General features: G+C 34.6%; 1 protein-coding gene across 3 annotated transcripts; it reads left to right on the top strand.

Moving 5' to 3' along the window:
* Positions 1 to 3,731: 3,731 nt before the first annotated feature.
* On the top strand, positions 3,732 to 21,055 carry LOC107922024 (protein NAP1). Of its 3 annotated transcripts, XM_041086520.1 has the most exons (25): positions 3,755 to 3,922; positions 4,105 to 4,203; positions 4,281 to 4,722; positions 4,813 to 4,887; positions 5,201 to 5,281; positions 5,569 to 5,649; positions 5,819 to 5,901; positions 6,398 to 6,482; positions 7,238 to 7,363; positions 7,528 to 7,635; positions 8,228 to 8,272; positions 8,350 to 8,492; positions 14,741 to 14,873; positions 15,171 to 15,281; positions 15,405 to 15,483; positions 15,950 to 16,143; positions 16,779 to 16,924; positions 17,227 to 17,308; positions 17,391 to 17,501; positions 17,760 to 17,885; positions 17,968 to 18,107; positions 18,190 to 18,286; positions 18,507 to 19,498; positions 19,889 to 20,101; positions 20,315 to 21,055. In XM_041086520.1, exons 3-25 carry the CDS (start codon positions 4,306 to 4,308, stop codon positions 20,805 to 20,807), a joined length of 4,161 nt encoding a protein of 1,386 aa, XP_040942454.1. In that variant the 5' UTR covers positions 3,755 to 3,922; positions 4,105 to 4,203; positions 4,281 to 4,305; the 3' UTR covers positions 20,808 to 21,055. The 3 variants fall into 3 exon arrangements, 2 of the variants coding, with proteins under 2 accessions (XP_016707337.1, XP_040942454.1); XM_016851848.2 differs by lacking the exon at positions 4,105 to 4,203 and having other exon boundaries at positions 3,732 to 3,922; XR_005909031.1 differs by lacking the exons at positions 4,105 to 4,203; positions 20,315 to 21,055 and having other exon boundaries at positions 3,752 to 3,922; positions 18,507 to 19,625; positions 19,889 to 20,091.
* The last annotated feature ends 438 nt before the right edge of the window (positions 21,056 to 21,493 follow it).

The raw sequence follows: 21,493 nt of genomic DNA, 5'->3' as shown, positions 1-21,493 counted from the left end.
CATTAATTTTACCTGAAACTAGACTCACATATCTTATTATCATAAAATTTTTAGAATTTTTGGTTTAGCCAAATAGTACAGTTTATTATTTAAAGTTTACACTATTACGCAGTCTGACAGTTCTGACCACTCTTCACTAAAAATGATTATCTAATTGTACAGAATTCAAATGGTGTTCTCATTTGTTTCTCTTGAAAATAGACTCATTAAAGATTCTAAGAATATAAATTATAACTCATAATTATTTTTTAAAAAATTTTTAATGATTTTCCAAAATCAGAACAGGGGATTCCGAAATCAATCCGTCCCTGTCACACTAAAATTCAAATATCTCAAAATATATAACTCTTTTGCTTGCTATGTTTCTTTTATGTAAAAATAGACTCACTAAGATTTCATTTCATATCTTATTCACTCTCTAATTCTATTTCCACCATTTTTGGTGATTTTTCAAAGTCACATGATTGTTGCTGTCCAAAATTGTTTTGTTACTAATTCTACTTTTTCATAATTTCACTTTTTCACTTTCAATCACTATTCAATTCAAAATTCACTTTGCTATTTTCAAATCAATATTCAATTCAATTCCACACATCCCTCATTCACATAGCACTATAACCATTTATTTTATAACACAATACAAGACTTCATCACTTCAGTCACTCTTTCGCAACTTATCACGTTCCAATCACATACTCATATCTTATTGAACATGTCAGTATAACAACAAATATTTGGGGTTTTTCACACATTACTACCCATGTTACTTTTATCATTCGATACACGTAGTAGCCTTCACATAGTACTACACACGTGATCAAGTTTTACAGTTCACGTAGTAGCCTTCACATAGTACTACACACGTGATCAAGTTTTACGGTTCATGTAGTAGCCTTCACATAGTACTACACACGTGACCAAAGCTTTTCGGTACACATAGTAGCCTTCACTTAGTACTACACATGTGACCATCATTTATCGGTACACGTAGTAGCCTTCACATAGTATTACACACGTGATCAAGTTTTACGATTCATGTAGTAGCCTTCACATAGTACTACACACGTGACCAAAGCTTTTCGGTACACATAGTAGCCTTAGTTTAGTACTACACATGTGACCATCATTTATCGATTCACGTAGTAGCCTTCACACAGTACTACACACGTGTTCATCGATACCTTATTCAAATCTTTACCATTCCGACAGTTCCACAAAGATTCTTACTTTCCAATAATTTACAATGTCTCCATAGCACATTATAATATCAATCTTTCCACTCAACTCCATAACCAATTTAATAATTCGATTTAAATCACTTCAACCATTACTTGTAGTTGGTATATCCATAAACCAAGCTGATTTTAAACAAATCAACTATCAATTTCAAATTTCTAACTTTAATATAACTATTTCATATCCAACCCTTTCGCATATATTGTCACGAAATATAACAAAAATAATTATAACAATGTATTAATTACATACAACTTACCTCGATACAAAATGTAAAGATTTTGGAATTTAATCCACAATCTTCTTTTTTCCCCGATTAAGGTTGACTTCTCGTCTTTCTTGATCTATAATGACACATTTAACTTATTTAACACTCACATTTATCAAAACAGTCATTGACTCGAACTTTAGCAAAATTATGATTTTGCCCCTAAACTTTTGCATATTTACACTTTTTCCCCAAAGGTTGGAAATTAAAATTCATCTCTTATTCTTATGTTATATGACATGCTGAACATTTTTCCCTTCTATGGCAACATCAAATTCCCACTCTAACACTTACTTATGAACATTAGGTATTTTTATCGATTATGTCATTTTACACGTTTTCACTTAAAATCGCTTAGTAAAAGTTGTTTAACATAATTTCTAGCTTCATATTCTACCATAAAACATCAAAATAAACACATTTCACCTATGGGTATTTTTCCAAATATAAATCCTAAGTTAAATTATTGCTAGAATAAGCTAAATCAAGTTACTAGAACTCCAAAAATGTAAAGAACATTAAAAAATGGGGTTAGAATGGACTTACAATCGAACTTGGAAGCTTGAAAACCCTAACCATGGCTTCCCCCTTGCTAATTTCGGCCATGAGGTTGAAGATGATGATTTTTGGCCTATTTTGTCTTTTTAATACTTTTTAATTACCAAAATGCCCCTAACTTAAAATTTTCCTATTTCACTTATCTCATGTCCATTTTTGTCCACAATTTAAACAATGGTCTAATTACCATTTAAGGATCTCCAATTTAAAATTTCATAACAATTGGACACTTCTAACATGTAGAACTCAACTTTTGCACTTTTTACAATTTAGTTCTTTTGGCTAAATTGAGTGCCCAAACGTTGAAATTTTCGAACGAAATTTTCACGAAATTTTTCATTGAAATTGTAGACCATAAAAATATAATAATAATTATATTTTCTCTCGTCGAATTTGTGGTCCCGAAACCACTGTTCCGACTAGGCCTAAAATCGGGCTGTTACATTTGTGATATGCTATGACTTATATCTAATTGAGATATAATGATTAGATATTTATGTTTGAAATGTTAAATGACATGTATTTTTTTGTTATCATTTTCTAATTTTTTTTAAATTTGTTTTCATTTTATATTTTTTAAAAATTTAAAAACACATTTGGTAAAATAAAAATTCATTTTCAATAATAAAAATTTTGAAATTTGATACACTATTTTCTTATAATAGAAACATGATAAAGAAAATTAAAAGTTACAAGGTTTATATGGATTCGAACTAGGATAAGATATTTTGATATTTAAAAATTGTTGAGAAAATAAGAATTAATTAAATTTAAAGTTAAAAAAATTGTTTTCATTTTTTTAATTTTACAAAAATATTATTAATTTTTTATTGCTTTCTAATTTTTTGATATTTTAATTTTTTTTAAATATTTTCGAAAATTTTAATCAATGCCTTTTCATTAATATCTTTTATTATCTAAAAAAGTAAAATGAAACTAAACTCAACCTAAAATCTTAAAAATAAAAGATAAATAGTCTAAGCAAAGATCGATCCCTAGGGGGCTTTGGCATTCCCAAAATTTTGAAAAAGGTTTAATTTCTTCTTTGATTTTTTTATAAAATTTTAATTAGATGTCTCGAAAAATTTTAGAAATTTTCATTTCTCTTGCAATAAAAAAAATTAATTATACCCCTCAAATTTTTGAAAATTCTAGTTACATCTTTTAATTTTTATTTTGAGTTTTTAATAAATTTTATTAAAAATTTTAAAAATTTTCATTAATCTCATAAAATTTGATTTAAACCCTAATTTTTTTTAAATCTTCATTAAACTCTTAAAATTTTTAAATATTTTACTAAGCTCCCAAAATTTAATCCCAAATCCATCATTTGCATCTAAATTCTAAATTAAAAAAATACACTTAAAACGTATTTTCTCCATGTACGGAATGGATAATTAGGATAAAATGGCGATGGACAAGTACAGAATATGAATACGATAAAAGCAGTTAATTTTATTACATTAATTTAGTTTAGTACTGAAGATATGTATCCGGGCAAGGGCAAACAGAAGACCGCCACGTCACCAATAACGGAAAATTTCGTCCTTCCAACTATTCCCATGTACGCGCTATTTTCACATTATTATTAAATAAATAAAAACAGCAGAAGAAAAAAAATTGAAAAATTGTGAAATTATCCAGATAATAATTTTTATTTTATTTATAAATAAACCCTCACTTGGTTTGGCCTTGACGATTCCGCTTTATTTTCTTTCAGATCTGGAGTTGATGCTCTAAACGACGAAGAAAGACAACCGAACTTTTTTTTTTTTTTTGGCATTCTCAACGACAAATACTAGTTTCTTGTTTTTCTGTCTCTGTCTGCTTCTTCACAAAATGTGGTGAAGCTGAGCACCGGTAAAATCCTTTCAACTTCCTCACCTTTTTTTAATGTTTTAAGTGTCTAATTTTGGAATATCGAAATATTTTTTCTTTTCTTTTTTGGCTTTTGATTGTTGGATATTTTACTTAATTTTTTTTAACACTGGAATGCTCCACGAAGCTAACATTATTTTGTTGTTATTTTGAATATTTGCAAGTACTACTAGTTCGTTTTTCTTTTCCGAGTTATTGACTGAATTAATTCATTGGATTCTTCGTCTTGGAATTGACTGAACTGAAAAAAAAAGGGGGAAAAAGTAAGAGAAAAGAAACTTTTTACAATGCAGTTTGTGGGACTATATAATTATGGTCCTAATCGAACTTCCATTTGCAGAAACTTTAAGTGAATTGGTTCATCCATGGCGAAATCGCGGCAACACTATTCTTCTCAAGATTCATCCGTATCTCCTAGGGCTGGGAGATCGAGGGAATGGGAGGGTCCATCAAGGTGGACTGAGTATTTGGGTCTTGACACGACTTCTCCTTTCTCATCTAGAAGCTCTAGGTACATGAATTCTGATGGTCAGGTCCAGAGTTTGGGCGTGGGATCGCACAAGGGCTTGAACATGCAGTGGGTAGCGCAACTGGTTGAAGTTGCAGATGGCCTTATGGCCAAAATGTATAGATTGAACCAAATCCTGGACTACCCAGAACCTATAGGCCATGCATTTTCGGAAGCATTTTGGAAAGCGAGTGTTTTTCCTAACCATCCAAGGATTTGTATATTTCTCTCAAAAAAGTTCCCTGAGCACTTCAGCAAACTGCAACTTGAGCGTGTGAGATCTGAATTTTTTCATGTTGCTGTAGGCCTTCTTCTACTCGTGAGTATCTGATTGTTCTATTGTCTTTGATAAAAATCGGTGCAGGTTGATAAGGCTGCTCTGGATTCTTTGAGTGGTAATGCAGAAGTTCATTTGCAGAGTTTGGAACCATGGGTTCAGGTGAGGTTAATTGCCCTGCAAAAGTATAAATTATCAAAAGGGGATTTAAGGCCTATCAAAATTTCATTTGCTTCCTAGTTTAAGGCTTTAAATTCTAGGATTTAGTGTCTTTGATGTGTGCTGTACGCATCACAGCATGATTTAAGTTACATAATTCCTTGCAGGCATCTTAGCAGCTATATAGGTTGGATAACATTCTATTTCTTGGTTTTCAAATATACTTTTAGATTTCTTTCTTATGTGTATTTAGTTTATGAAAATTGTCCTTTTTCTTTATCTTTTTAATAGTGATTGATTGTTTTCCATGGATTAGCTACTTCTTGATTTGATGGCATTTCGAGAACAAGCTTTGAGACTCATATTGGACCTTAGCAGTACCGTTATCACCTTATTGGTAAGTGTGAACTCTCTCTTCTATGTTGCAAGTTTTATGTTGCTTTTTAGAAACACCAACTTGATCCACCTGCATTTTGGTGTTTGACTATATGGGAGGTACAAAAGAAATTGATGTGATGCACAAAATGTACCTAAACCAAATAGGTCCTTCTGATAGATTTTTTGATATATCCTTCTTGATCTGCTTAAAAGAATATTGAAATTTTTGTTGTCTAGGTAATGTTGAATAAAATGGTGACTAGTTTTCTGCAGTATACGTGTTAACTTGTTACAGTCTTTTTGCAGCCTCATCAAAATTCCCTTATCCTACATGCGTTTATGGATCTCTTCTGTTCTTTCGTTCGTGTCAACCTTTTTTCTGAGAAGGTAATTCTGCCTTGATTATATTTCCCTGTGTGCATGCATTAGTATGCATGAATTTTCATGTAAGACAGAATCGCTGTTACTTGAGAACTTATATCTGTTTTCTTAAACAATTATTAGTGCGGAAAAAGGTGTTGTCGGTTTGCTTATGTATTTGATGCTTTAATAACAGTTACCGAGGAAAATGATGCTGCAAGTTTATAATCTTTTGCATGCTATGTCAAGAAATGACCGAGATTGTGATTTTTATCATCGGTATGAAGTCACTACCTTTTAATCTTGTAGCTTGCTTCTAAGTATGTTGCAATACACTTTATTCAATTTCTGGCCAGTATATATTTTAATGCTTGAGGAATTTACCTTTGTTTGAGTAAACTTAAAGGGTGTTACTTTTTTCTAGTTTTGATTTTAAAATATATAGTTGTTTTAATCTATTTTGCTGTTGTGATTAGAAGGCTGGAGGTAGAACAAAATTCTGTATAGATGTCGCAAGTGTAAAAACTTACTGAGTTATTATAAAGCCTTAATGTTGGTTAGCTAATTAGTTTGTTTAGCACATAATATTTAATGTGAAGGAAAAACCATCCTCGTTAGGATAAGCCAAATGTCCTCCCCTCTTTTATGCTAAGAAGCCGTACTTATGATATGGTTGACACTGCTTTGACTTGAATCTTCTTTAAAGGCAAATTGTGTTACGATTCTTATTCCTTTATATTTGCAACTTGCAAGTAATGTTGGTACTGAATTTCAGGTTGATTCAATTCATTGACTCCTATGATCCTCCATTGAAAGGATTACAAGAAGACCTCAATTTTGTCAGCCCACGTATTGGGGAGGTCATTTACATGCTTTATCAAATTAACATGTTTTTTATAATGGTCGTCGTTTTCTTTTACATTTATTTTTTATATGCAACAAGATAATTATTTTCTATTATGTTTATGCTCCATTTGTTGAAGTATATACTTTGTAGTATCCTTGCCTTTTATCCAGAAAATTTCTATTAGGATTTCGAGAATACAATCTACTGGCCTGGTTTTTTAAAAGTAACCCTGCCCATGCAATGAGGACATTTCCCCTTCCCTTGTTGTCATCACCTTTTATGTTGATTTGCCTTTTATCAAATTCTTATCTATTTCTTTCAAATGGTTGCTATTCTTTGTCTTTTGGAAATGATGAAAGGTTTAATCAGCAATCTTATGAAAGTTCTGGAAGAAAAAATCAGTTCTCCTTTTAAAAGATTGTGGAGGAGTTCACCATCTTAGTCTTGTGTGCATTATATTTTATGTAAATGTTTGTAACTGCCCTTCTAAGGAACAAAGAAATATTAATACTGCCTGAAATGGTGCTTGCAAGTTGTAGCTAGGAAAAATTTCCTAATACATCATTATCCTTTTATAAAGTTTTACTACATAGGTAACTGCTCATCAATTTGAATGCTTTTGTCCAGCTTTTATGTGGTTTGGTGGTTCTTATCACTTAAATGTTGAAAGATTGTTCGAGAACCTTATCTTTCCAAGAGCTTTAGTTCCCAGAGTTGTATACTTTATGTTGGAGATAGTTGCACTGAATTTTCAATCTGTATGTCCAGGTTTTAGAGGCTGTGGGTCCTATTATTTTCCTATCCACAGACACAAGGAAGCTGCGCAACGAAGGATTTTTAAGTCCATATCATCCTCGGTATCCAGATATTCTTACAAACTCTGCTCATCCAATGGTAAATACTGTTACATGGAAAGATTTTTAGATACTATAAGATGTTTTTTGTACTTGCCAGATCATCTCTTTTCTCTAGTTTTTTGGCAATTTTGAACTTTCTTGTTCCTATCAAATACAATGTTTACTGCTACTGCATTTCCAATAACATTTTCTATACTGCAGAGAGCCCAAGATCTGGCAAATGTTACTGCTTACAGGGAGTGGGTATTACTTGGATATCTAGTTTGTCCTGATGAGCTGCTTCGTGTCACTAGTATTGATATTGCTCTGGTAACTTCGATAATTCTTTTGGCTCATTCTTCTCTTGGTGTGTTAACAATTTGGCAGTTTAGAGCAATACTAATGACCTTCTTTAAGCTCTTTTTCTTTTTATCAATACCAAAAGCTTATAAAAATTGCCTTTATTTACATAAAGGATCAAAAATGGGTTTAGCGAAATAAACTGAACTATTTCCCAAAAATGAGTACCTCAACCTCTTTGATTATTAGTCTATCACCACCTATCTTCAATAAACTAAATAATAGTAGTTTTTTTACTTGAACACAAGTAGTATGAGGGCAGCCACCTGGGGTTTTGTGGATACCTGTATTATGGCATGCATTTTGGCTGCTAATTTTATTATTATTTTCTGGGTGCATATAAGCAAATAGTTATGGCTATCATTTAGATGACAAGGCTGGATTTAGAGTTGTTGAAATCTTAGTAAACCATTTGCACTTCCTTTGGGCTTTGGATTATTCTGCTGGAAAGTAATTTTTTATTATTGTTTGTAACTTCTTCCTTTTTCTAAGCAACTATTTTTCATTTCAATATTGTTTGTTCTGTCTTTTTGTTTCCTTATTTTTCCCTAATGGCTTTCAGGTTGTACTGAAGGAAAATTTAGTTCTTACATTATTCAGGGATGAGGTTAGTTTTAATTTCTGACGTTGAAACAAAATTCTTATTTTTAATGGCCTACTACTCTTGAAATTTTGGGCATGCAGTATGTACTATTGCATGAGGATTATCAATTATATGTTTTGCCTCGGATACTGGAGTCAAAGAAGATGGCAAAATCGGGGCGGACCAAACAAAAAGAAGCAGATTTGGAATATAGTGTGGCCAAACAAGTTGAGAAAATGATAGGGTATGATTAGAGCTTGGACCTGAACTATATTCTTATTTTATTTTTATTAGTTGCAACTATAAATTGCAGATGGGAGACCTTATCATTTTATTGGTCTTCCTTTTTTCCTATCTTTGATATGTTAGTTAAAACAAAGAAATAAGTAAACACACCTACTGAATCTAACCACTATAACTATTACCATTATCACTTTCTTTAGACCACTTCACACTCTGCACGGTTCCTCCAAGATGTGAATGTCATCCAACATCGGTTTAAATTTCCTATGTACTGCAATTTGCTTTTTCCAGACGATGCTTCCAATGAATCTATCGTTGGACCTGGCGATACACGAGGTAATTCCCATTTGAATGGCCTTTGCTAAGGTAAAATGTAACATCAACAATTTTTAGGCTACTCCATCCTCATGTTGGGAATTTTCATCAAAGAACCCACAAGGATATCAAGGGCCATGAGAGCTTCCTTAAGTTCATTAACGAGAGTAATCTCATTGAAATCCCAACGCATGGAGTGTTCACATGGGCAAATAATAGAAAAGGACCGGACATCATTTGGGAGAAAATTGATTGAGCTTTTTGCAATGCGACATGGCTTGAGAAACACCCGAGCTCATTTGACCAGTCTACCCATTATTGAATCAGATCATGGTATGTTGATTTTGGACTCAGATAAAAAGAACAAGTTTTAAAAGACGTCCTTACTGTTTTGAGGCAATGTGGTTGGTTGAACCACAATGTAAACACATAGAAAAGCAAGTTTGGAATCTCAGGGTGGATGGGTACCCATCTTATAGGCTCTTGTCCAAGTTGAAGATAGTAAGGGATAGCCTGAAAAAATGGAATAATAAGGAATGTTTTGGCAACCTACAAGTTAGAAAACAAATTCTTTTAGAGAAGCTAGCTATCGCCCAAAGTAATATTCAGGATCTTAAATCTCTTGATCAAGAGAGAACTATATGGGCTGATATGGCAAAACATAGTTTTTGGCTACAAAAATCAAGGATGAATTGGATCATCACCGGTGAGAGGAACACCATGTACCTTCATCTTAATGCTAATAAGTGAAGAATTAGGACTATTCACATGTTTAAAGATGAGGAAGGAAATCAATAGGAGAATCAAGAAGACATTGAAAAGTGTTTTAGTGGCTATGTTCAAAGCATTTTCACTAGCCAGAATCTAATACTTTGGATGAAATTGAGAATTTCCTTATTGAGTTGGAGGTGCCAAGAATATCAGAGGATTTAAAACATCTTCTTTCAACAAAGCTGGGAGATGGTTGGACCTCTAGTAATTGATTCATGCCTAGACTTCCTTTCCATTGTTAGAATGCTTAAAGAACTGAACTAAACCTTTATTCCCAGTGATACCATAATTTTGTAGTTATATTTGTCTAATTGGCATGTTCTATCCTTTAGTATGCATTCAAGAAAATTTTGTTGAAATTTGAATTTAGGTGCAACTATGAATAAATGGGTCTTGCTATCTACAATTATAGCAGCCATTTGGAATCTGGATGTGAGGGACACAGAAGTTAAGTTCTTAAGAATGTGGTGTAAATATGTACTTGCTTGAAGCTTAAGCTCTTAGGGAAAACAAAAATCAACTTCATGGTAATGCCATGTTTAAAATCACATTGCAAGTTCACACAGTGGCAGTGGAAGAAGAGAAGAAAGGTATCTGTTAAGCCATGTTGTTTTAGGTTGAAATCCATGGTTCTACCTGGTAATTATTGGTGCAACTTTGCAAGTCATTGGACATGATGACATATGAATCGGGAGAGAGAAAACAAAGAAGTATTGAAGACTTGGATATACAGTGATATAAGGAGTTATAACAATTATATTATAGTTTTTGTCCCAGCTGCCAAATCCACAGATTCAGGAGCCTCTCCACCTTTGAAAGATAGTGTTAGAAATAGGCTTTTTCTATTATATTTTCTCACAAGGAATTACACTAATATTTATATACATAGTAAGCCTAACTTAGGAAACTCTATACTAGGAAACAGACTAATTCTAGGGATATTGTCCCTTAAAAATAGTCTTAAAGTTAGAGATAGCAATTAATAAAATATTTATAGAATCCTATTTGATACACTCAAGATTCCTTATTAGGAAACTGTAATCTAACACTCCCCCTCAAGCTGGGAAGTGGATATCATTCATTCTCAGCTTGCTTACTAGTTTCTGAAAGATCTTTCCAAATAATCCTTTGGTAAGTATGTGTTCCAATTAACCATCAGTGGACACAAATGGAGTGCAAATTAAGCCACTGTCAAGTTTCTCCTTTATAAAATGTCTGTCAACCTCAACGTGCTTCGACGATCATGTTGAACCGGATTATGTGCAATATTGATGGCAGACTTATTATCACAATACAACTTCATTGGACATTCCTACTTGATTTTCAAATCTTTCAAAATAATTTTCACAAATTCCAAGAGCCATCACCCTAAATTCAGCTTCTGCACTAGATCTAGCCACAACATTCTGTTTTTTACTCCTCCAAGTCACAAGGTTGCCTCCTAGAAAACTGCGATAGCCCAAGGTTGATCTTCTATCAACCATAGACCCTGCTTAATCTACATCAATATAGGCTTCAAGGGTTAAATTCTCCCCTTTCTTAAATAGGATTCTTTTGCCTGGAGTGTCTTTTAAGTACTGTAGAATCTGATACACAGCTCAAAGATGTGATTCTTTGGGGTTGTGCATGAACTGACTTACAACACCAACTGCATAGGCAATATCCGATCTAGTATGTGACAAGTAAATGAGCTTTCCCACAAGTCTTTGATATGAACTTTTATCAACTGCTGCATCTTCTAGTGTATCTCCAAGTCTGTGGTTCACCTTTATGGGTGTCTCTGCTGGTTTACATCCCAACTTGTCCGTCTCTATCAACAAATCAATTATGTATTTTTGCTGAGATATGAAGATTCCTTCCCAAGAGAGTGCCACTTCAATACCAAGGAAATATTTTAACTTACCAAGTTCTTTGACTTCAAATTCTTTTACTAGGCATTTCTTTAAATTTTCTTTTCTTCCAGATCATCACCCGTCACTATAATGTCATCTACGTAGACTAATAAAGCGGTTATTCCCTCTTAAGATGAGTGCTTTACAAACAGAGTGTGATCTCCTTGACTTTGTTTATACCCCAACTTGAGCATTACTTTGGTAAATCTTCCAAACCAAGCTCTCGGGGACTGTTTTAGTCCGTACAAAGCCTTTTTTAGTCTGCAAACTACTTGTCTTGTATTTGGACTGAATCCTGGTGGAACATCCATATAGACTTTCTCCTCAAGATCACCATGTAAAAAGGCATTTTGATGTCAAATTGCTATAATTTCCAGCCTCGATTGGCAGCGAGTGACAACAACACTCTCACAGTGTTCATCTTTGCAACAGGGGAAAATGTCTCAAGGTAGTCTATTCCATACATTTGAGTGTACCCTTTAGCAACCAATCTTGCTTTATACCTTTTCAAAGAACCATCTGACTTATATTTCACTGTGTACACCCAACGACATCTAACTGGTTTCTTTCTTTTCGGTAATTTTACCAAATCTCATGTCTTATTTTTTTCAAGGGCTTCCATTTCAATCTTCATGGCATTTTTCCAATTCTCATCATCTAATGCCTCGGATACAGTTTTGGGAATGGAGATAGAATTTAGGCTAGTAAGAAAGGCTTTGTGGTTATGGGATAAATTTTTGTAAGACATGAATAAGTATAAGGGATGTTTTGTACAGGCTCTAGTTCCTTTTCTAATAGCAATGGGAAAATTATAGTCTCTTTGATCTAAATTTTCAGTAGTATTCATAGTAGGTTCAGTAATTACCTCGGGTTGTAGAGTAGCAGGTTGTATATCCGAAGAAGATGATTGAACTTGCACCGGTGCCTTCTTCCTTGAGTAAACCAGTAAAGGACGAGTAGTGTCCTGAATCCCTTTTTGTGATTCAGGTGTATTAGGCTCTATTTCGAGTTGCATAGGTTCAAGTTGGGCAGGCTGGTTGGTAGGCAATGACTGAGTGTTTGGCTGTTGGACAGGAGCTGGAAAATCAAAAATGTTTGGCTGCTGGACAGGAGCTGAAAAATCAAGAAGAAAGAATTCTCCGTCCTTATCTTCTATGAATAAGCTCTCCCCCTGAAGATAAGGACGAGTAAAGAAATTCTCTTGTTCTGCAAAAGTAACATTCATTGAAACATAAAATTTTTTGGTGGCTGGATGATAGCATTTGTACCCTTTTTGTGTGGAAGAATAACCGAGAAAAACACATTTGACAGCTCGTGGATCGCGTTTTCCCCTAATTTGAGAATGTACATGTACAAAGGCAACACATCCAAATATTTTGGGAGTAAGGTTTGAGGTATTGAAATTAGGAAAGAATTTTGCTAAAACTTGCATAGGACTTTGAGAGATAAGGACTTTTGTAGGCAATCTATTTATCATACGAGTAGCAGTTAAAACAGCCTCCCCCAGTATTGTTTAGGGATATTTTTTTGAAACAAGAGAGCTCTGGTAATAGTTAAAATGTGACCATTCTTTCTTTCGGCAACACCATTTTGTTGGGGTGTGCTAACACAAGATGACTCATGTATAATTCCTTTTTCTTGAAAATATGGGGAGAGAAATTGATTGAAATAGTCATTGGCATTGTTTGACCTAAACCTTTTTATTTCAGCTCCAAATTGTGTCTTGATCATGTTGTAAAAGGTTGGAAAGACAGACCTTACATCAGATTTCTATTTTAAAGGATACAAACTACCAAGCCCCAGAGATGTTTGAAATAGTGGATGGTTCTCAAATATCACTATGAATAAGAGTAAAAGGAGCGGATATTCTTTTATTGCTTACCAAAAAAGAAGTACGTTTATGTTTGGCAAGTTCACAGACATCACAATGGAATTTTTCAACAATTATCCCTTTGAACAATGAAGGAAACATAATTTTAAGGACTTTAAATGATGGATGACCAAGGCGGAGGTGATAGAGCCAAATTTGGTCTTTATTAGTTTTAACAGATTTGAATATGAAAGGTAATGGTGAGGAATTCGGAGCACTAACTTCTCCACTGGATTCTTGAAGATAGTATAGGCCATTTACTTCCTTAACATGTCCAATCATCCTCCTCGTATTCTATTCCTGAAAAAAACATCGATTGGGATAAAAACCCACACTACAGTTAGAGTCTTTGATAATTTTTTGGATGGAGAGAAGATTGGTAAATAGTTTTGGAACGTGAAGGACATTTTTAAGAGTAAGAGTCTTATTTATAACAATATCACCCTGACCAGCCACTGTGATCACAGAACCATCAGCTACTGTTATCTTTCTATTACTAGGACAAGGTGTATATGAAACAAATTTTTGTGAAGAGTGGGTCATGTGGTCTGTAGCTCCTAAGTCAATGACCCAAGACCTGTTGGTGACTATATCCGAGACTTTAGAATCTTGAGAAGAGGATATACCTGAAAAAGCCAAACTACAAGTACCTATTGAAGAAAATTTTTCCAATGATCCTAGCAAATTCTTCCCATTTAACCTGTAGGCTACTTGGATGTTCTGCAACTCACTTGTTGAGTTAGAGTTGTTCATAGAAATTTTTGAAATATCCCCATTGGTATTGGTTTGGACAATTTCAGACATATTTCTTTTGAACAAAATACACAGGCTTGAGGGTTGAGCGGGAGTAAAAAAAATGCCAGACAAGAGAAAAAATTCCCAAAAATCGGGCTAATCTGATACCATGTTAGAAATAGGTTTTTTCTATTATATTTTCTCACAAGGAATTACACTAATATTTATATACATAGTGAGTCTAACTTAGGAAACTCTATACTAGGAAACAGACTAATTCTAGGGATGTTGTCCTTTAAAAACAGCCTTAAAGTTAGGGATAGCAATTAATAAAATATTTACAGAATCCTATCTGATACACTCAAGATTCCTTATCGGGAAACTGTAATCTGACAGATAGTAATCAACCCGGATCCGCCTGGAGCCCTGGGCTATATATATATAGATGTGTTTTTGTGTGTGTTCATTAAGAAGACTGTGAATTGTGAGAACAAAGCAATTCTAAGAATTTCAAGACATGAAAACTTTCAGTTCTTTGTCTTTATGCATTTAATAAATATTTTAGAATATTACCTTAGTTTTTTAAAGCTGTTGTTTCCTGTTTTTTCTGGTATAGATGTCATATTCAGCTTTAATATTCAATGGTAAATTTGTTTATGGTTTCAGTGAAGTACTTGAGCAAGCATTGATATCATGTGATGCTATACACCATGAGAGGAGAATACTACTAAAGCAAGAAATTGGTAGGATGGTTCTGTTTTTCACTGATCAACCCAGTTTATTGGCTCCAAACATTCAGGTATGATTGGTAACATACTCTTTTAAGAAATCCTTCCTACATACAGTTTCTCCTACTTTGCTTCATTCCTTCTAAATCATCCTTCATTTGTGCGTACTTGAATTTTTCTCCTTTCAACTGAGTTCTCACAACTATCAGTGGGGCAACATGCCCTGTAACTTTTATTGCTATTGTTTTATTTATTTAACTCACGAAGAGGATATTACTCACAACGATCTTAACTTTATTGGCCTAAAACTAACCAATTACTCGATTCATTTTCTTGGTGTTGTCTAATAATTTTCTGCTTCATCACAGATGGTTTTTTCTGCCCTGGCATTGGCTCAGTGTGAGGTTATCTGGTTTTTTCAACATGTAGGAATTGCATCATCAAAATCAAAAGTTGCTCGCATGGTGCCGGTTGACATAGTAAGCAAAGTTTTTGGTCCTCGTATCACTAAACCTTTTCCTTGAAGATATTTCAGCATTCTTGTTTATCTTTTTGATCAACGTAATCTGGTGCTTAACTTGGACAGAATGATTTTGTTGCAGGATCCAAATGATCCAACTATTGGGTTTTTGTTAGATGGAATGGACCATTTATGCTGTCTAGTGCGCAAGTATATTGCAGGTAGCCTCTTTGTAGATGTAACAAATTATTTGATAAAGGCGATTAAATGTAGTTTCCTTTTCATCTAGAAGATGTTACAGATAGACAACTATTAACTGGTCTCTGAGTTTATGCCGATATAAATGTGTAACTTTCAAGGTGCTGGCATTTCTTGTGTCAAAGGCAGAATCATATATCCATCAAGGATCCATCAAGGAGGCTAACTGTTGCTAAAAGGTTCTAGTGTAAAAAACTAAGCAAAAATCTAAGCCAAAGGTCTACTCCCTTTACTGGGGTAAAATCTGTACAGTCTGTAAACGCTCATGCAATGGCTAATGATGCAGTTAAACATACATCTCTATTTCAGTCACTGTTACAATATTAGCCACATGATTTTGAGTGCTTATATTACACTATGGTGATCTATTACTGAAAGAACTTCTTGATATGTGAACAGTACTTAAAGATTTTACATCTTTCAATGCAGCAATTCGAGGTTATGCATTATCTTATCTCTCTTCATGTGCTGGTAGAATCCGGTTTTTGCTGGGAACTCCTGGAATGGTGGCTCTTGATCTTGATGCAACCTTAAAAACACTCTTTCAGCAGATTATCAATCGCCTTGAAAATATACCCAAGCCACAGGGTGAAAATATTTCTGCAATCACATGTGATCTGTCTGTAAGAAACCTATAAAACCATTTTCCCTTTCAAATACAGAGCCATGAATCTATACTAAATGAAAATAGGAATGGGTTTGGTATACTATCTACTTCCTGTGAATCTGGTTATAGCTAATGCGGTCTCTTTTGTTGCATAGCCTTTTGGTCATAGTTAATGATATATGAAGCCAGAAGGAATAGTTTATATGTATGCAATCAACGTATATTTATATTATATATACACATACAGACACGAATAATATGCATGTAAATAGATGTATGTTTGCATTATGGTTTTACTGCGTTAATGTTGCCAAGTTTTACAAAATATGTTCTCTTATGTATAGGTTCCTCTCTGGTTGTGAGGAATCTTGGATATTGAGCTTTTTCTGTCACATAAATAGCTTTGATATACATGTGCTTGAGTACTTTTCATCCTTTTTTTATTAAAGTTGTCTTTCAATCATTATTTATGCTGCTGTTATCACTCTGCCATTGACAAAATGCATCGAGAAGTAGTTTGTTTATTTATCTATTTTTGGTATAATGATGAGTCGAACCTAGGCTATTCTTAGGGAAAGTGAATGTGGGATTTGAAGTAGCTCGTTTATTATTTGTTTGCCTAATCTAAAATCATTTGTCATTCTTAACCAGGGCTTCCGTAAAGATTGGTTGTCTATATTGATGATTGTTACATCTGCTCGATCATCTATAAACATAAGACATCTGGAGAAGGCTACTGTCTCCACTGGAAAAGAGGGGTTACTATCAGAAGGAAATGCAGCATACAATTGGTCTAGGTGGGCTGACTTTGATTCACTTGATTTTTGAGGCTTAGCTTATATTTGATAGCTCAACCAAGTACATTAACTGCAATATGTTGTGATATAAGCAAGTAAACATTCATTTCATTTCTTGAGAACAATTTGACTTTGAAAAGTGGAATTATGCATGTCCTGTTTATAAGCTATTATTCATATTTTTCTTTCAGAATTGAATACCTATCAGTCTATTTTATATAACACCTGATAAACAAATTCATAGAGTTGTATTTTATTGTGTAAAACCTAGTGATCGTATATATGAATCTGTTTCAATGCAGATGCGTTGATGAACTAGAGTCCCAATTATCAAAGCATGGTAGTCTCAGAAAGCTATACTTCTATCACCAACACCTTACAGCAGTATGCTTTGATACTCTTATCATGTTCTTTATTTTGAAATGCCCTGCATGCAGTACTGACTTCTGTATACCTGTTGTAATAGGTCTTTAGAAACACTATGTTTGGACCAGAGGGGCGTCCACAGCATTGCTGTGCATGGCTTGGTGTTGCTAGTAGTTTTCCAGAGTGTGCATCTCCAATTGTTCCAGAGGAGGTAATGACATGCTTTATGCTTACACCCGTAGCGTGGAATACCCCCACATTGCATAGTCTTTATCAGCTATTGTTCTAGTGGTTAAATAAACTCTACATGTTGGTGTACTTATCATTCTGATAAGTTATGACTTACTACCCCCATCTTGTTTGGAGTAGTAATACTTAATCTCTAGATTCAGCCTTTTTTCCCCCTCATTAGAAGGAAATGTTAAAGTTGGGAAGTTGATGGCTGCTTTGTATTTACCATAATTATCAGGTGACAAAAATTGGGCGAGATGCAGTCCTATATGTTGAGTCTCTCATTGAATCAATTATGGGAGGATTGGAAGGTCTAATTAACATCCTTGATTCTGAAGGTGGATTTGGGGCTTTGGAGATGCAGGTTGCTGTTTAATTCTTGTTCCAATGTAAATTAATTGAAAATGATTAACAGTTTAGAAACCTAACTTTTCAAGTAATCTCAGCTTCTTCCAGAGCAAGCAGCATTTTATTTGAATAATGCATCTAGAGTCTCAATTCCTTCAGCAAAATCACCAAAAGGAGCAGTTGCTTATCCTTTGCCAGGCCATGAGAGTTATCCAGAGAATAATAATTCAATCAAATTGTAAGGCGCTTGCCTTTTATTTCCTTTGCCGTGATCATCTAAACCAATAAGCTGAAAGTCTCATAACTTCTGTTTGTACTAGGTTGGAGGCTGCAATGCAGAGGCTCACAAATTTGTGTTCAGTTTTGAATGATATGGAGCCGATATGCGTTCTGAACCATGTCTTTGTTTTGAGGGAGGTGAGTCATGCTGAATCTGCCAAAGGCCCTTTACTTAGATGTGAGCCTGTTTTATTGATTTCCTGGATTAGGTTTCTATTGATATGTTCCAAGTTGGCTATTTATATCCTGTAAATTTGTGTTTAACATACTAGATGATGTTTCCACTGAGGTCAAATATTCCCAGCAGGCCATTAGGTATTCATGTTTTTTAATTATAATATTCTCATTATACGTGCAGTACATGAGAGAATGCATCCTTGGGAACTTCAGAAGGAGATTACTTTCAGTGCTGAAAACTGATAATGATCTTCAAAGGCCATCTATCCTAGAATCACTGATCCGCAGACACATGAATATAATCCATCTAGCAGAACAGCATATTAGCATGGATCTAACACAAGGAATCCGAGAAGTCTTACTCTTGGAGACCTTCTCTGGACCAGTGTCTTCCCTGCATTTATTTGACAGACCAGCAGAGCAACATACTGGATCAGCCACTGAAGTTGTCTGCAACTGGTACATAGAAAACATTGTGAAGGATATGTCCGGTGCTGGAATTCTCTTTACTCCCATGCACAAATGCTTCAAAAGCACAAGGCCAGTTGGTGGATATTTTGCGGAGTCAGTCACTGATCTTGGAGAATTGCAGGCATTTGTTCGTATTTTTGGCGGTTATGGAGTTGACAGACTAGATACAATGATGAAAGAACACACTGCTGCCCTATTGAATTGTATAGACACATCATTACGGTCAAATCGTGAGTTGTTAGAAGCAGTTGCTGGCAGCATGCATTCTGGTGACAGAATAGAAAGAGAAGCTTGTTTGAAGCAAATTGTGGATTTGGACACAATAATTGGTTTTTGTATCGAGGCAGGACAGGCTTTGGCTTTTGATAAACTTTTGGCTGAAGCTGCTGGAGCGGTGCTTGAAGAAGGTGCACCCTTAATCTATTCATTGCTTGCTGGGGTAGTTAAGCACATACCTGAAGAAATACCTGAAAAGAGGGAAATACGAAGAATGAGAGGGGTTGCAAACGGTGTTGCTCTTGCCGGTGATCATGACTCTGAGTGGGTTAGATCTATATTGGAAGAAGCTGGAGGTGCTAATGACGGGTCCTGGAGCTTGTTGCCTTATCTATTTGCCACTTCCATGACGTCAAATATCTGGAACACGACTGGCTTCAATGTTGACACAGGGGGTTTCAACAACAATATTCATTGTTTGGCAAGGTGGGTGTCCTGTCTGGTTTTCTTTTCTTACGAAAAAAGAAGTGTTGACTGTGAGTTCTAGAGACCAAGGGGACATTACAAACTGAATGCCTTGTAGATGGCATGTCTAACCATACAAATATGACTGGTTAGTTTGTCATTTAATATTTCGAAGCCTCTCTTAGAATTTTAAAGTGAGAGGATTGAGGAGCCTCATTTATTTTGCATGCAATTCATCCTGACCTGCATACCAGCTTTGAAGTTGTTTTTGTCAAAATTGTGGCTTCTTGATGAAGTAATTGAGGAGACAACTTTTCTACTTTCTAGTACACACTATCCTTACTGCTCAAGCTTTGCTTGTGTGTTGTAAAAGTAGGGGATTGTGCTAATTATCTTGCTTTAACCTGGCAGGTGTATTAATGCTGTTATAGCTGGAAGTGAATATGTTAGATTGGCACGGGAACATCACCAGAGACAGTTGCTTTCAAACGGTCATGTTGGTAATGCTGACAGTTTGGACCCTGATATGCGTGTGTCAGCAGAAGCTAGTATAAAATCTGCAATGCAGCTGTTTATTAAATTCTCGGCAGGAATTGTACTAGATTCACTCCATGAATCTAACAGGTAAAGATATTGACGTTCTGTTTATTCTATAAAATTTTACAAGCTATATTACGCGTGGGGCTCATAATAAAACTCACGAGAAGTCAAAATTGACCTCTCATCAGTACGTGTATCTTGTTATTATAATACTAATTCAAAGTGCTGATGGTCATTTGTACCCCAAAAAAAAAAGTGTTGAGGGTTATCCTTTTTACTTTTCTGAAATATTTGCAGATCTCATCTCGTTGCCAAGCTTGTATTTCTGGACCAACTCTGTGACATTTCACTATACCTTCCAAGAAGCTCTCTTGAGGCCCATGTTCCTTATGCTATTCTCCGTTCAATATATAGCCAGTACTACGCGAACTCTCCTTTGATGCCAATGGCATTATTAAGTGCTTCACCACGCCATTCACCTGCTGTATCATTGGCCCATGCGTCCCCTATAATGAGGCAGCCCCGTGGAGATTCGACTCCACAGTACAGTGCTAATGATTCAGGTTATTTCAAGGGTTCATCATCACACAGCCAAGAGCAGCTCTATGATGCTGAAAGTGCAAATCTACGAGGCGTTGAAAACAAACATAGAAATGTTCGCCGCTCCGGGCCTCTGGATTACAGTTCAAGCCGTAAAGTCAAGTATGAAGGATCGTCGTCAGGAGGTACAGGTCCCAGTCCGCTGCCAAGGTTTGCAGTATCGAGGTCTGGTCCCATATCATACAAGTAGGATGAATTGATGGTCCACTTCAACAAGGAATATTACTTTACTAAATTATCTCATATTCTTCTGCTCAATGATAATGTTTCAATTATTAGGTTATATATAATATAAGGTTTAGGATTTAGCTGATACAAATTTTGCCAAAAAATGTATATGTGAATTTACTTTACTGCTTTTTTTTTTAAAGATTTACTGCTTTTATTTAAACTGCACTCTTTTCTTTTACTGTAAATTAAAGAAATTTTACCCGATTCTCTTATTTGCATTTATGTTGGGTTTTTTTTTTTTTTGAATATAATATGGCTGGGCTATTATTCAGTGCAAAAATAAACACCTCTTTCCCCGTACACAAGCTCATAGGGAAGTGAGATCAACAAATAGAGTAATAAAACACTGAGAATAATAAATGAACCCAATAACCCAAAAGCCAAAGATCCCAGAAAACAAAACCCACTTCCCTTTCTTTCTTTTCATGAGACGATTCATTTTTACCTCAGTGGTATTTGAGGTTTTTATTTGTTAATTTTAATTCCTTTTTTTGAAGGTATGTCTAATACGTACTTAAGCATCGATAAAAAGGCATATTGTTTCAAATATAAGAAAATTTGTTTTGTTTTTGTTTTTCATATTTGACTATCAAAATATTCAGTAATAACCCATAAATCATTGCTCGTTAACAGATTTTACAAAAA

This window comes from Gossypium hirsutum, chromosome D01 (assembly GCF_007990345.1).
Source record: "Gossypium hirsutum isolate 1008001.06 chromosome D01, Gossypium_hirsutum_v2.1, whole genome shotgun sequence".
Classification (NCBI taxonomy): Eukaryota; Viridiplantae; Streptophyta; class Magnoliopsida; order Malvales; family Malvaceae; genus Gossypium; species Gossypium hirsutum.
Note: the sequence above shows the minus strand (reverse complement) of the source record. Positions and strands in the feature narration are given on the sequence as shown.

Excerpts from the sequence above, each read along its gene's own strand:
- LOC107922024 (XM_016851848.2), top strand. The coding sequence starts at position 4,306 with ATGGCGAAATCGCGGCAACACTATTCTTCTCAAGATTCATCCGTATCT. Across the intron at positions 6,483-7,237 it reads TCAGCCCACGTATTGGGGAG|GTTTTAGAGGCTGTGGGTCC; the intron begins GTCATTTACATG and ends CTGTATGTCCAG. Across the intron at positions 16,925-17,226 it reads GCAGCATACAATTGGTCTAG|ATGCGTTGATGAACTAGAGT; the intron begins GTGGGCTGACTT and ends GTTTCAATGCAG.